This window comes from Corvus brachyrhynchos, unplaced genomic scaffold (genome assembly GCF_000691975.1).
Source record: "Corvus brachyrhynchos isolate BGI_N302 unplaced genomic scaffold, ASM69197v1 scaffold89, whole genome shotgun sequence".
NCBI classification, from domain to species: Eukaryota; Metazoa; Chordata; class Aves; order Passeriformes; family Corvidae; genus Corvus; species Corvus brachyrhynchos.
In genome coordinates this window covers 44391-57507 of record NW_008246063.1, presented here as the reverse complement: position 1 = coordinate 57507, position 13117 = coordinate 44391, and the positions used below count along the sequence as shown (strand labels likewise).

Sequence of the window (13117 nt, the reverse complement as noted above, 5' to 3'; positions counted from 1 at the left end):
GAGCATGGATTGAGATGGGATTTTGGGAAGGAATTCTTGACTGGGACGGTGGTGAGGGGCTGGAATGGAATTCCCAGAGCAGCTCTGGATTTGGGAAGGTTGGACAGGGCTTGGAGCAACCTGGGATAGTGGAAGGTCTCCCTGCCCCTGGCAGGGGATTGGAATTAGATGATCTTTAAGATCCCGTCCAACCCAAACCATTCCATGATCCTGTGATTCTTCCAGTTGTTCCTTTCCCTGAGATGTGGGACTGTCACAGCTCTTGTGCTCAGAAGGAAGCCTTGGGAGCTGCACTTCCCGGTAAAAGGAAGGAAGGGGGATTCCTGGGGTTCCAACAACCTCTGGATGGAACCCTGGAGTTGGTGAAGCAGCAGCCTTGCCTTGCTGAGCAGCTGGTCCCAAAGTTGGCATGCAATGCCAGGCTGGATGAGGGGAAACCATCCAGCTTCCAGTCCCTCAAGGGGCTCCAGGAGTGCTGGAGAGGGACTTGGGACAAGGGATATGGAGGGACAGGACAAGGGGTGGGTGAGGCCCTGGAATGGAATTCCCAGAGGAGCTGTGGCTGCCCCATCCCTGGAAGTGTCCCAGGACAGGGCTTGGAGCAACCTCATCTTGTTGGTGCTATCCCTGCCCATGGCAGTGGGTTGAACTGGATGAAGTTTAAGATCTCTTCCAAGCCCAGCCATTCCATGATTTCCCTCACCTGCAGCTGGTTGTTGTTCCCAGGACTGGCTTTGTCCGGGCCAGCAGCGTGATGCACCTCCGGGAGCAGCTCACGGACAAGGGCCAGTGCTCCAGCTTTACCAACGCTGAGAAAGGTGAGGAGCTCTCTGGGACCTTTCCCCAGCTGCTTCCCTGTGTTTTGCCTCATCCAGGCACCAGCTGGCAACTTCCCTTTGTGCTTCTCCCAGGAATGTGCTTTAATTAGGTGCTGATGTTAATTGATGTAGAAATTCACTTGGAAAATCCTTTCAGTTTTTAAATCTCTCTGTACCCTTCCAGTGCCTAAAGGGGCTCCAGGAGAGCTGGAGAGGGACTTGGGACAAGGGATGGAGGGACAGGACACAGGGAATGACTTCCCACTGCCAGAGGGCAGAGATAGATGGGATATTGGGAAGGAGTTCTTGGCTGTGAGGGTGGTGAGGCCCTGGAATGGAATTCCCGGAGAATCTGTGGCTGCCCCATCCCTGGAAGTGTCCAAGGCCAGGTTGGGTGGGGCTTGGAGCAGCCTGGGATAGGGGAAGATGTCCCTGCCCATGGAAGGAGTTGGAATTCCCTGATCTTGAAGGTCCCTTCCCACCCAAACCATCCTGGAATTCCATGGAAGTGCAGTCTCTGAAGGCTGGTTCGCATTTTTCCATGTTCCCCTTGGGATTTGTGCCTGAACCAATTGCTCTCAGCCTTTATCCCAGTTGTCCCCTAACCTGAAGAGGAAATTCCAGGTTCATGGAATTGGCTCATGTTTATCTGGCAGCTCTTGGATGCAGTGGGACAAGGCAGTTCTTGGCATGGTCTGATCCATCCTTTCTTCACTTTCCAGATCCTGAGGAGTTCCTCAATCTCATAATGCAGCAGATCCTGGGAATTGAGCCACTATTGAAGCTCCAGTAAGTTTTCAGAGCTGAGGGATGCAATTCCCGAGGCCAGGCTCATTAATTTTCCACCTCACAATCCCTGGGGGTCACTTGTGCCTTTCCACCAAAGTTTTTTGGAATCACAGCTCTTGAGTTTTGTGCAGCTCCTTCTGCTTTCCCTTGGGAACAGACTCTGATCCTGCTGGTCGTGATCTTCCCATCCGGGAAAAGACACTTCTGAGCTTTCCCTGGAGGGTGCTGCCTTCAGAAAATTGGGATAAAAACCTTGTTCCAGCCTCAGGGAGAGCCAGAAGGGGTTTGAGAAAGGTGATGTCCGACTTCAGGGCAGATCCAGCAATATCCGACAGCTTTTGGATGAATTTGGGATGTGTCCAAGGCTGCCAAGTTGGCTCAGCTCCCACAGCCTCTCAAACAGGCAGTCCATGGATGCAGTCCCAGTTTTTTTGGGACTCTACAAAGAGGATGAGAGGCTGGAGGAAGCCAAAAATAACTGTGCTGTTTGGGAGCACAGAAAGGGAATTGTTGGGAGTTCTGTGCTCCTTTGTGGAGCCGCCGCTCGAGCCGTGGATCGTGGAGTGCTGGGAAAGGCCGAGCACAAAGAGGACTCTGTGCTGCAGCTCCCCTGCACGGGGTCATCCCAAGGAAATCCTTTCCCTGCTCTCTTTTTAGGGATTGTGGGAGATCTGCACACAACTCACCTTGAGTTTGGCTTACTGGATGCATTTTGAAATTAATCATCAAAGCATCCATTTGTCAATTTAAATGTTAAACTAGTTTTTATATTTGTATCAAGGGGAAATGGAATTTTGCTCATAGGAGCAGGATGTGGTGCTCCAAAGGGCTAACAAGGACAAAGTTCCTACTTATCTCCTCTTCCCCTGGCACAAATTTGGTATTTTTGGGTGGAAAATGTGCTTTGTGTCGCACCAAACCACCCTCGGTGCCTTGAGCCCAGGAGCTCTCCCAGGACAAACCTTGGGAAGCTCCAATTTTTGTGTCACCACATCCCCAATCCCAAGACCTCTCCTTGCAGGTCAGGAGGCCAGAAGGAGCAGTAATGTTACTGCTACCAGATATTTATGGATAAACAGGAGGATCTGGTGGTTCCCAACGTGCAGCAGTTGGTGGAACGCTCCTTCCTGTCCTCGGATCTGAAGCTGGTGGAGGTGAGTCCAGTTTCCTTCTGCTTTCCTGCTTTTCCTGCTCCCCAAAGTACCTGTGAGGCCTTGGATGGTTTATATCCAACACTGAATCCACACATGACTTAGGAAAAGGCCTCTGCTTTCCCTGTTTCCCTTTTGTCCTGTGAATAATGACAGCAAATTTAGAGAGAAATCTCTGGGATTTGGCTCTTCTTCAGGGTGACTCCCTTCCCTTTTTTTTTTTTTTCCCCCAGATCCCATCTTGCTTCATTATCCAAATGCCACGTTTTGGGAAGGAATATAAAATGTTCAGCAAAATCATCCCTTCCTTGGAGCTGGATATAACAGATCTGCTGCTGGACAGTAAGTTATGGATGATGGACTGTGAGCAACAGCTCTGGGCTCTCTGGGGTGGGATTCTTCTTCCCTGAATCCCAGTTTTGGCAGGACAAGCTGGATTTTAGGTGGAATCTGGAGGAGACACTCCCTCTGAGCTCTGTTTGCCTGGCAGGTCCCAGGGAATGCTGCCTGTGTGGAGATGTTGCCACTCTGGAATGCTCGGAGTGTTTCAAGGACAAGGTGTTTGCAGCCACAGGCCTGAAGCAGTTCTGCAGCTCCTGCTCCAGACAGGTATTTTCCATGGATGTTCCCAACATCCATCTTGGAAGCTGTCAGCAGGATGAACCCTCCCAAAATCCCCACATTTCCCTGGCTGTCCCTGCAGCTGCATAGGTTGGGCATGGAGCAGCCTTTTCCTGAGGGTCATTCCCACCATGAGCCAGAGGTTGTGAACCCTCTGCTTCTACAGAGCCTAAATAATCATGGAATCATTGAAAGGCTTGGATTGGAAAGGACCTTGAAGCTCATCCAGTTCCACCCCCTGGAACTCACTATCCCAGGTTGCTCCAAGTCCTGTCCTACCTGGCCTTGAACAATTCCAGGGATGGGACATCCACGGCTTCTCTGGACAACCTGTTCCATAAATAAGGATTAATCCTTCAGGAACCGAGTGCTGATCTTTCCCTGCTGCCTCTCCATGAGCATTCCCACAGTTTCTGCCTCTTGGAGGGTGACATTCCCGTTTTAGCTTCCTGCTGCCAGGCTGTTCCCACAATGCCATTCCCAGGCAAGCAGGGAGCACGGGAATCACATCAGCAGGGAATAAATCGGGAATCTGACCTCTGCCCCATCTTCTGTTGGGTCAAGGCCAGTTCCACCAATGCCACCCTGTCCCCTCTCCTCAGGTTCACTCCCATCGCCACCGCAAAGCGCACAAACCCAGAAGGCTGCACATTCCAGAGGAATTCCAGAGCTGGAGCACCCGGGGCTGCCAGCAGGTCCCCCGGGAGAAGCTGGAGCTGTTTGCAGTGCTCTGCATCGAGACCAGTCACTACGTGTCCTTCGTGAAATACGGCCCTGGGAACGAGCACTGGATGTTCTTTGACAGCATGGCTGACCGGCACGGTGAGGGAATGGGAATGGGATGTGGGATATGGGATGTGGGAAGCTGCCAGGGGCTGCTCAATCCCCCTTTTCCTCTCCGCTTTAGGCTCTCTCTGGGTTTGGCTTCCATTGGATTCCAGAGTGGCCAAGCCAAGCAGGTGGGAGTTTTTCCAGGTGCTTCCAGCTTCTGGCTGTGGTCAAACAAGGGATTTAGGATCCTATCCCAGCTGGCTCAGCTTGTGGGCATGGATTGTTCTCCTGTCCTTCCCCACTTTGTTTTTATGAGGGAATCATGGTTTGGGTAGGAAGGGATCTTAAAGGCCATCCAGGTCCAGCCCCTTCCATGGGCACCTTCCACTATCCCAGGTTGCTCCAAGCCCCACCCAACCTGGCCTTGGACAGTTCCAGGGATCCAGGGGCAGCCACAGCTTCTCTGGGAATCCCATTCCAGCCCCTCACCACCCTTCCAGGGAAGAATTCCTTCCCAATTTCCCATCTATCCCTGCCCTCCGGCAGTGGGAAGCCATTCCCTATGTCCTGATATTCCATCCCTTGTCCCAAGTCCCTTTCCAGCTCTCCTGGAGCTCCTTCAGGTTGAACACTCTCCCCTCATCCGGCCTCTTCCATTGCTTTTGGCCTCCACATCTCCCAGCTGAGGTTCTGCATGACTGTTGAGCGTGCTGGGATCTGCTGGAGCTGTAGGAACTCATCCCTTTGGGATCTGATTTGGGATTTTCCTCCTCCTTTTCCGCCTTAGGTGGTGAAAACGGCTTCAACATTCCCACAGTGACGCTGTGCCCAGAAGTTGCCAAATACCTGGACTTGCCCCTGGCTGTGCTGGCCCTGGAGCAGCCTCGGGACATGGATGGGGTGGCCAAACGCCTCTTTTGTGATGCCTACATGTACCTGTACCAGAGCAGGAAAATGGCACTTTACAAGTGACACCGTCCCGGGATGATGTCACCGAGCAACGTCAGGAACGGGAGCTTGGATCATCCCTGAAGGTGGAAGCATCCGAGTCTGGATGCTCTGAGCTGCCTCTTCTCACCTGTCCTGGTGTCAAATTATCCAAGTCAGGCTGGGTTTGTTAAATCCTGGCTTTTTCACAGTGGTAGTTGGGACGTGGGCACAGCTGGACTTGGAATTATTGATGCTCAAATTCATTCTCGTTCCCCACGTTCCACAGTTCTCCCTCTCTGGGTACTCTGCAGCTGGAGCCTTCCCACATCCTTTTTTCCCTGCTGTCCCTTCCCTCCAAAGCTGGGGACCAACAGAAATCAAAACACAAGGAATCACCCACAGGTTTACCAGGAGACCACAACCTTTCCTAAAACATCCTGGATTTGTGGAGTGAGGAGAACCAGGTGTGGTTGAGAGGGCCCGGGATGGATTTTCCACACCTGTGTCCCTCAGTTCCCTGCACTTCCCTAATCCAGCACTAACTGGCACTTTTCCCCACTCTCCCTTATTTCCAATCATGGATATCCTGAGCTGAAGCTATGCTTTAAAAATAGGTATTTTTCCAAGAACAAAACTGGAAGGAGGACTGAGCAGAGGAGCAACATCTGGGCTTCTGCTGCTTCCTCTTTTTGGCAAAATCCGCACAGGATTCAGTGTTCCAACCTCACTTTTAGCACTTTCTGTCCCATTTTGCGTCCGCTTCCAAGTTCTGGAATTCCAAGGGCAAAAATGGAAAAAAAAAAAAAAAAAAAAAAGAGCACTCTGGGCTTTCCTGCTGTGACTGCAGGAAGGTTTAGGGTTTGGGTGGGAACTGGTGTTCCTTAAGTTAAATAAATTTGTAAACGCGGGGCTTCTCTGCCGTTACGTGGGAAGTTGTGCCTGGAGTCAGTGGGATGCCCAGATTCCACAAAACCCCAAGGAAAGCATCCAGGAGTCCCAGATGTGCAGATTTAACCCTGTTCCTGCTCTTTTTTCCCCCTCTTTAATGCCAAGTGCAGAAATTTTAACAAAGCCTGGAGCTTTGGATCGGTCCTGGTGGCTTGGGACGTGTGGTTTGGGATCCTTTTGGCATTCCAAGTGCAATCCATTCCAAGGGATTCTTTCTCTCTGCTCAGCTGTGATCGGTCACACCTGGAATACTGGGTCCAGTTTGGAGCTGCCCAGTACAAGAGAGACAAAATCCAAGGAAAAACCACAGAGATGATGAAGGGACTGGAGCATCTCCCACGAGGAGAGGCTGAGGGAGATGGAATTTGCCCAGCCTGGAGAAGAAAAGGCTCAGGAAATCTCCTCAATATCCATAAATACCTGAGGAGAAAGTGCAAAGACATCTGGGAGCTTTTCTCTGCCCACCAAAATGGGTCCTGAACATCAGGAATTGCATCTTAGCCATGAGGGTGCCAAAGGCTGGCACAGGTCACTCTCCTTGTTCTTCATTCCTCCTCTCCCAAAAACTCAGGAACATCTCTACTCAGGTACAATGGACTCTTTCTCTTTGGTGCTTTGCTCTTAAAAAAAAAAAAAAATCTAACTTATACCAAACTGATCCTGGCTTTCCTGGAGTTTTTTTTTCCTGTATTAAAATGGGATACAGTGCTGTTGGAATTCCCAGAAATCCGTGACCATCAGGCCACGCTTCATTAAGCTCTTAATTACTCCTTGTAATTTGCTGTCAAGATCCAAGCCATGGAGGGGAGGGTGGACAGGGAACCCACAGGTCTGATCCTTGGGGGTTTCCCCTCTCATCTTCCCACTCCCAATGGAGCTCCAAAGGGTTTTTCCACTGGATTTAGGGTCGGTTAGGAGCCGTGGTGGGAAAAGGCCTTTATTTAAATTTTTTGCTTAGTGTGAAGCTCAGTGTGGGTTAGTGCCATGTTTTCTGTGGGAACTGGGGTTAGACTGCAGGTGCTGGGATCAACCTGAAGCAGGATCAACCTGGAGGTGGGATCAGCCTGGAGCCGGCCTCCACATCCCCAGGAACTCGGCCAGAATGGAAAGAGTTGGAATGTGGCCACAGAGCTGAAGCTTAGAATTGCCAAAGCAAAGATGATCTCCCATGGGTGTCCCATGTCACCCTTTTGGTGGCACCCCAGACTTCGTTCTGGTGCCACCAAGGAGTTTCGGGATGGGGAGGCCACCAGAGAGAGCACAGGGCTGGCAGGGCCACCAAGGAAGGCACAGGAGTGGCAGGGCCACCATGATAAGGCACAAGGCTGGCAGGGCCACCAAGTTGGGCACAGGACTGTCACCTCCAGGGGACACAGGGACAGCTCTGCCTTCCCCATCCCTGTGTTCCCAGCTTCCCAGCTGGGACCCCCAGGGCGCTCTCCCAGGTCCTGCGCATTCCTCGGGTTAGCACCAGGCAGCGGAAAGGTCTGAATTAGAGCAGCTAATTCCCAACGGGTCACCTGGGCTTCCCAAAAAAGCACGGAGCAGGAGCTGGGGACGAGCAGGGACCTCTCAGTGGCTGCCCTGACGCAGCTCCAGGAAGAGCCGGTCCAGCCGTTCCGTCATGGCCACCTGGGATGGGAACAAGAGGGGTCAGGGAGCAGCTCTGTGGTGGCTCTGCTCAGGCCACCGATTCCAAGTGGCATTCCCAAGTGGGAACGTGGGAAGTGCTGGATGTACCGGGTAGGGCTGTGGCTCGTGGAGCCGGCGGTGAGCGGGGCTGAGCAGGTTCAGGGACACTTGGGCGTGGGTCCTCACCTCAGGCAGGCTGGGCAGGGGCTCACACACCTGCAGGAATGGGGGTCCATGTGGGAAGATCCATGTGGGAAGCCACCACCCAGCACCAATCCCAACGAGCCACCGTGTCCAAGTTGGCACCAGAGTTGTTGGCACATCTCAGAAGCCACCACCGCCCTTGATCCATCACCCAGCGTGGAAGAGAGATCCATCACCCCAGCGAGACGGCCCCAGGAGATGGGACCACCCCTCACCTGGCCATCCCTGAAGTAGGTCCGATGGAGGGGCTCCACGGTGCTGGGAATGACCTTGGTGGTCTCCCCAAGCCGCCCCAGGACACGGATCCCCAGCTCCTGCCCTGCGCTGGGCGACGGCTCCTCTTCCAGGGCCATGAGGTCCATGAAGGGGTGACCTGCCAGGAGGACAGCAGGAAGAGGGTTATGGAGCAGGAGATTCCCCCAGAACTCTGGGAAAGGTCTCCAGACTCACCAGCAGCGTCATAGAGCCGATAGATCGTCTTCATCCCTGGGATTGTCATCTTCTCCTCATCCTCCGTGAGCTTCAGGCATGGGGAGCCATTGACTTCCACCAGCTGTGGGAGAAGGGAAGGGAAGGGATGGGCACCTGTGACCTCTCTGGGGAGGCCACCGATGCAAATCAGCTGGAAAAAAACAAATAAAAACCCCTAAAACCATCCCAAAATCGGGCATTCTGCCTGTGGAGAACTTGGGGCTTCTGGAGGGAAAAGAATTGGGAACAAATAAAAACCCCTAAAACCATCCCAAAATCAGGCATTCTGCCTGTGGAGAATTTGGGGCTTCTGGAGGGAAAAGAATTGGCCATGACCCAACACTGGCACCTGGAACCTCCCCATGTCCTTGGCTGACCCCAGTGTGGGCAGGAGGAGAGGGAAGAATTCCGCCCCTCTGCCCCGCTCAGGTGAGACCCCCACCTGCACAGCTGCCTCCAGCTCTGGGGTCTCCAACAGCAGAAGGACGTGGAGCTGCTGGAGTGAGTCCAGAGGAGGCCACAGAGATGCTCCAAGGGCTGGAGACCCTCAGCCATGGAGCCAGGCTGGGAGAGCTGGGAATGTCCAGCCTGAAGAACCTCAGAGCCCTTTCCAGGGCCTAAAGGGGCTTCAGGAGAGCTGGAGAGCGGACAAGGGATGGAGGGACAGGACATAGGGAATGGCTTCCCACTGCCAGAGGGCAGGGTTAGATGGGATATTGGGAAGGAATTCTTCCCTGGGAGGGTGGTGAGGGGCTGGAATGGAATTCCCAGAGAAGCTGTGGCTGCCCCATCCCTGAAGTGTCCAAGGCCAGGTTGGACGGGGCTTGGAACAACCTGGGATAGTGGAAGGTGTCCCTGCCCATGGGTGGTGGATGATCTTCAAAAATCCCTTCCAAGGCAAACTATTTTGTGGTTCCATGACTCCAGCGGGGCTGGATGGCCATGGAGCAGGTGCAGAGCACCTGGAAGTGGCTCAGAGGATTGGGATATCTGGGATTTAGGCTGCCACCTGTACCTTGTAGACACAGCCCAGCGATGGCTGCAGGGGACACGTCACCAGGTTGGTCCCGATGCCGATCATGTCGATCTCGCTCCCCTGAGGCAGCGGAGAAGACAGAGACCATCAACATTCCAGCCCTGCCAGCACCAGGGAGAGCCCAGGTGTGATTCCAGCCCTGCCAGCACCACCCAGGTGACTTCCCAGCTGTGCCAGCAGGTTCCTCACCTCCCTCCTAAACTCCTCCAGGCTCTGCTCGCTGATGTCATTGCTGACAGCGATGGGGATGGTCTCAAACCAGGGTACCTGGAAGCTGGAAGGAGTGGGATTTGGGAGGATCCATGGATCCACTCGCAGCACCCCGGAGCTGTGAGAGCTCCCAAATCCTGGCAGGATGAGGGGCTGGGTGCAGGTGAGGATAACAGGGATCGGTGACATCCATCCCAGGGCTGCCGTGGGACTCACTGAGCTCCACAGGCTCGGAAAACTCGCCGGATTTCCTTGGATTGCTGGGCCAGGTCCCCGCTGTCCAGGCGCACTCCGATGGCCCGGTATCCCAGCTGGTGCAGCGCCAAGGCCACAGCACAGAAATTGGGCAAGCCACTCCTGGTATGGGCAAGGAAATTGTTAATGACAAGCAGGACACAGATCCAGGGTGGATCCAGCAACGTTTCCAGCCAACATTCCTACTTCAAGGCTACCAACAAGGAGGGACTCATCCACCCCCTGTCCCATGGTGGCAAAGTCCTGGCGTCCTCACCTCCTGACACAGTAGGTGTCCAGCAATCCCTGGAAGTCACACGGGAAGGTGACAGCATAGGACACGAAGGCGGCCAGCTCACCCTGGTTGGCCTTGGCAGGAGGAGTTTGGAGCAGGTCACAGACTCGCTGCAGCCAGGACACGGCCAGGGCTGCGAGGTCCATGGGATCTCCTCCAGCCCGAGGCGGCAGCTCCTGCCAGGAGAATGTGGGATTTGCACAGTCCATGGCATTATCCAAGGTGCCAGCAGTGTGGGAACACGTGGAGTGTTCCATTCCCATCCATCCCACTCTCATTCCTGTCTGCATTCCCATCCCATCCCAACCCATTCCCATCTCCATTCCTATTCCCCTCTACATCCCCACCCCCATGAGATCCCTATCCCATCCCTATCCCACCCTCACCTGTACTCCCATCCCTATCCTCATCCCATCCCATCCCTATCCCACCCTCACCTGCACTCCCATCCCTATCCTCATCCCATCCCATCCCAGGCACCGCTCACCCGTGGCTGCACCTCCTCCAGGCACCTGAAGGACATGATGAAGGAGTGGGCGATGGTGCCGCGCACCGGAATTCCGTAGAGTTTTCCCGCCAGGATGTTGCTGGTGCAGTCGAAGCCTGCGAGGAGGGATGGGGGGGACACCCAGGTGATGGCAGGGCCGCGGTGGCACCGGGCACCACAGGGCGGGACTCACCCCCGATGTAGGAATATTTGGATGCCGAGAGGGCTCCGTCCGGCCCCTGCGCGCGGCGCAGCCCCATCTCCACGAGCTTCATGTCCGGGCCGGCGAGGAGGCGGAATCTGGCAGCGTTGGTGGCCACCAGGCTGGGGGACAAAGGGGACAGGTCACACAGAGCCAAGGGAAAGGGGCTCCAGGACCCTCCCTGCTCGGACAGGGCAGGGATCACCACGGGACTCAGTGGAGAGGGATGTGGAGTTGACCAAGGGGCCCTGGGGGGGACATGGGAACCTCTCTGGGGGACCTGTAGGAGACCAGGAAATCTCTCAGTAGAACCTTTGGGACAGGGAGACCCTTCAGGGGACCACAGGGTGGGCTGGACATGGAAAGCCCTCAGGAAAACTTGGGGGGGACACTGGGACACCCTCTGGTAGTTAAATTCAACTGGTAGAATTCCAGCAGTTAAATTCCAGCGGGGGATTTGTGGGGTCATGGTACCCCCAGGACCAGGGTGTCCCCAGCCTCACATCTCCCCCTGGACTGGGGGGTGCTGCACTCCCTTCCCTGCCCCTCTCCAGCTTCCAGGAGCTTTGGGATCATCCCCATCCCAAAATACCTGGCGTAGTTGACCAGGCACAGCAAGGTGGTCTCCAGCAGCTGCACCACCAGGAGCGGCCCCTTCACCTGCAGGAACGGCACCTGCGGGAACAGCAGTGACATCCCAGCCCCTCCGGAGCTGGGAAAGGCAGGAATGGGAGTCCAAGGGCTCCCAGAGTCAAGGAAAAGGGAAGGCCTGGGCCTGGGAAAGGTGGGATGCCCAGGAAAGGAGTTGGAGGGGGATATTGGTGAAGGAAAAGGGCATACAAGGGGATCCCAGTGCCAGGGAAGGGGGTGCAGGGGGATCCTATTGCCCAGAATAAGGATCCAGATAGTCCCTGAGCCCAGGAAAGGGCTCACAGGGTGGGGATGCCCAGGATGGCCACAAAGGGGGTTCAGGGGGTCCATGGTGTTGAGGAAAGGGCGATCTGGGGGTTGGAAAGGCAGGAATGGAGGTCCAGGGGCTCCCAGGGTCAGGGAAAATGGGGGCAATGGGGGCTCGAAAGGCAGGACCGGGGTTCAAAGGGGTCCCAGAGTCAAGGAAAAGAGGAGGTCTGGGAGCTAGGAGAGGTGGGATGGTCAGGAAAGAGGATGGAGGAGGGTCCCACCCTGGCAAAGACGACGGAGCCCTCGGGAATGGCAGTGACGGTCACCTCGGAGGCGTCCAGGGTGGCCAGGTAGTCAAAGAAGGCGTCATCCGTGGTGCTGGGCAGGACGGAGCGCAGGTACGCAACGTCTGCGGGGACAGCACGGTGACACCAGGGACAGAGGACACGGGGTGGGGGGGCACACCAAGCCTCCCATGGCCAGGTGGGTGACGGCACCCCCAGCACAGAGCGAGACAGGGTGGGGTGGCCCAAGTCCCCTCTGAGGGACATCTCTGAAGGGTGTCCCGGTGTCCCCTCCAAGTTTCCCTGAGGGCTCTTTGTGTCCATCCCCACTCTGTGTCCTCTGAAGGGTCTCCCTGTCCCCCAGGTCCCTCTGAGGGATGTCCCTGTCCCTCTATCAGTTGTCCTAATCCCCTGCAGGTCCCCCAGGGGGACCTCCTGTCCCCCAAGTCCCCCTCAAATGTTGTCCCTCTCCCCCACCACAGAACTCAGCTGAGAGATGTCCTTATCCCCCTCAAGTCCCTGTGTGAACTGTCCTGGTCCCCTGCAGGTCCTCTTGAGGGGTTCCTCTGTCCCCCCCCAATGCTCCTGGGGGGTTCCCATCCCCAGATCACTCTGAGAGGTGTTCCTGTCCCCCTGAAGTAGCCCCCAGACCCCTCTGTCCTGTCCCTTACAAGTCCCCTTGAGTTGCTCCCCCATCCTCCCCCGGGGGGAATTTCCCCTCTTCTCCCACCGCTCCCCGCTGTCCTTCCCTCATCCTCTCCCCTGGAGTTGTTCCCTTGTCCCTCCAAAGTCTCCCTGGGAAGGTTCCTCTCTCCCTCTCCCCCCACCGCTCCCCACAGCGCTTCTCCTGTCACTTCCTCATCCTCCCCCCTGTCCCCTTGAGTTGTTCCCCCTCTCCCTCCCCCAAGACCCCTGCCCACAACACTCCTCCCGTCCCTTCCCCATCCTCTGTCCCGCGCTGCCCCCTGCAGTTGTTCCCCTGTCCCTCCAAGTCCCACTGGGAGGCTCCCCTCGCCTACCACTCCTTCCTACAACCCTGTCCTTCCCCCGTGTCCCCCTCTTGTCCCCCGCTGTCCCCACGCACCGGCAGCGGAGAAGCGGAAGGCTCGGAGCCCCCCCAGCCCCCCCACCAGG

At 55.6% G+C, this 13117-nt stretch overlaps 2 protein-coding genes across 2 annotated transcripts in view; one reads left to right on the top strand and one right to left on the bottom strand.

Annotated features, from left to right (window-relative positions):
• LOC103623878 (ubiquitin carboxyl-terminal hydrolase CYLD-like) overlaps positions 1 to 6686 on the top strand; it is an 11668-nt gene extending 4982 nt beyond the window's left edge. The window contains 7 exon segments of the mRNA XM_017746685.1: positions 728 to 818; positions 1541 to 1607; positions 2629 to 2761; positions 2992 to 3100; positions 3249 to 3367; positions 3982 to 4201; positions 4938 to 6686. Coding sequence (XP_017602174.1) covers positions 728 to 818; positions 1541 to 1607; positions 2629 to 2761; positions 2992 to 3100; positions 3249 to 3367; positions 3982 to 4201; positions 4938 to 5122 — 924 coding nt within the window. The 3' untranslated portion in view covers positions 5123 to 6686.
• A 253-nt stretch (positions 6687 to 6939) lies between these two features.
• On the bottom strand, positions 6940 to 13116 carry NAPRT (nicotinate phosphoribosyltransferase; the record flags this gene model as incomplete). The annotated part of the gene is made up of 13 exons (XM_017746654.1): positions 6940 to 7660; positions 7769 to 7876; positions 8080 to 8237; positions 8315 to 8417; positions 9351 to 9431; positions 9561 to 9645; positions 9798 to 9938; positions 10093 to 10286; positions 10598 to 10713; positions 10791 to 10921; positions 11392 to 11474; positions 11981 to 12108; positions 13068 to 13116. Coding segments are annotated over 13 exons (1437 nt in total), but the record flags the coding sequence as incomplete, so codon positions are not given.
• Position 13117: the final 1 nt, after the last annotated feature.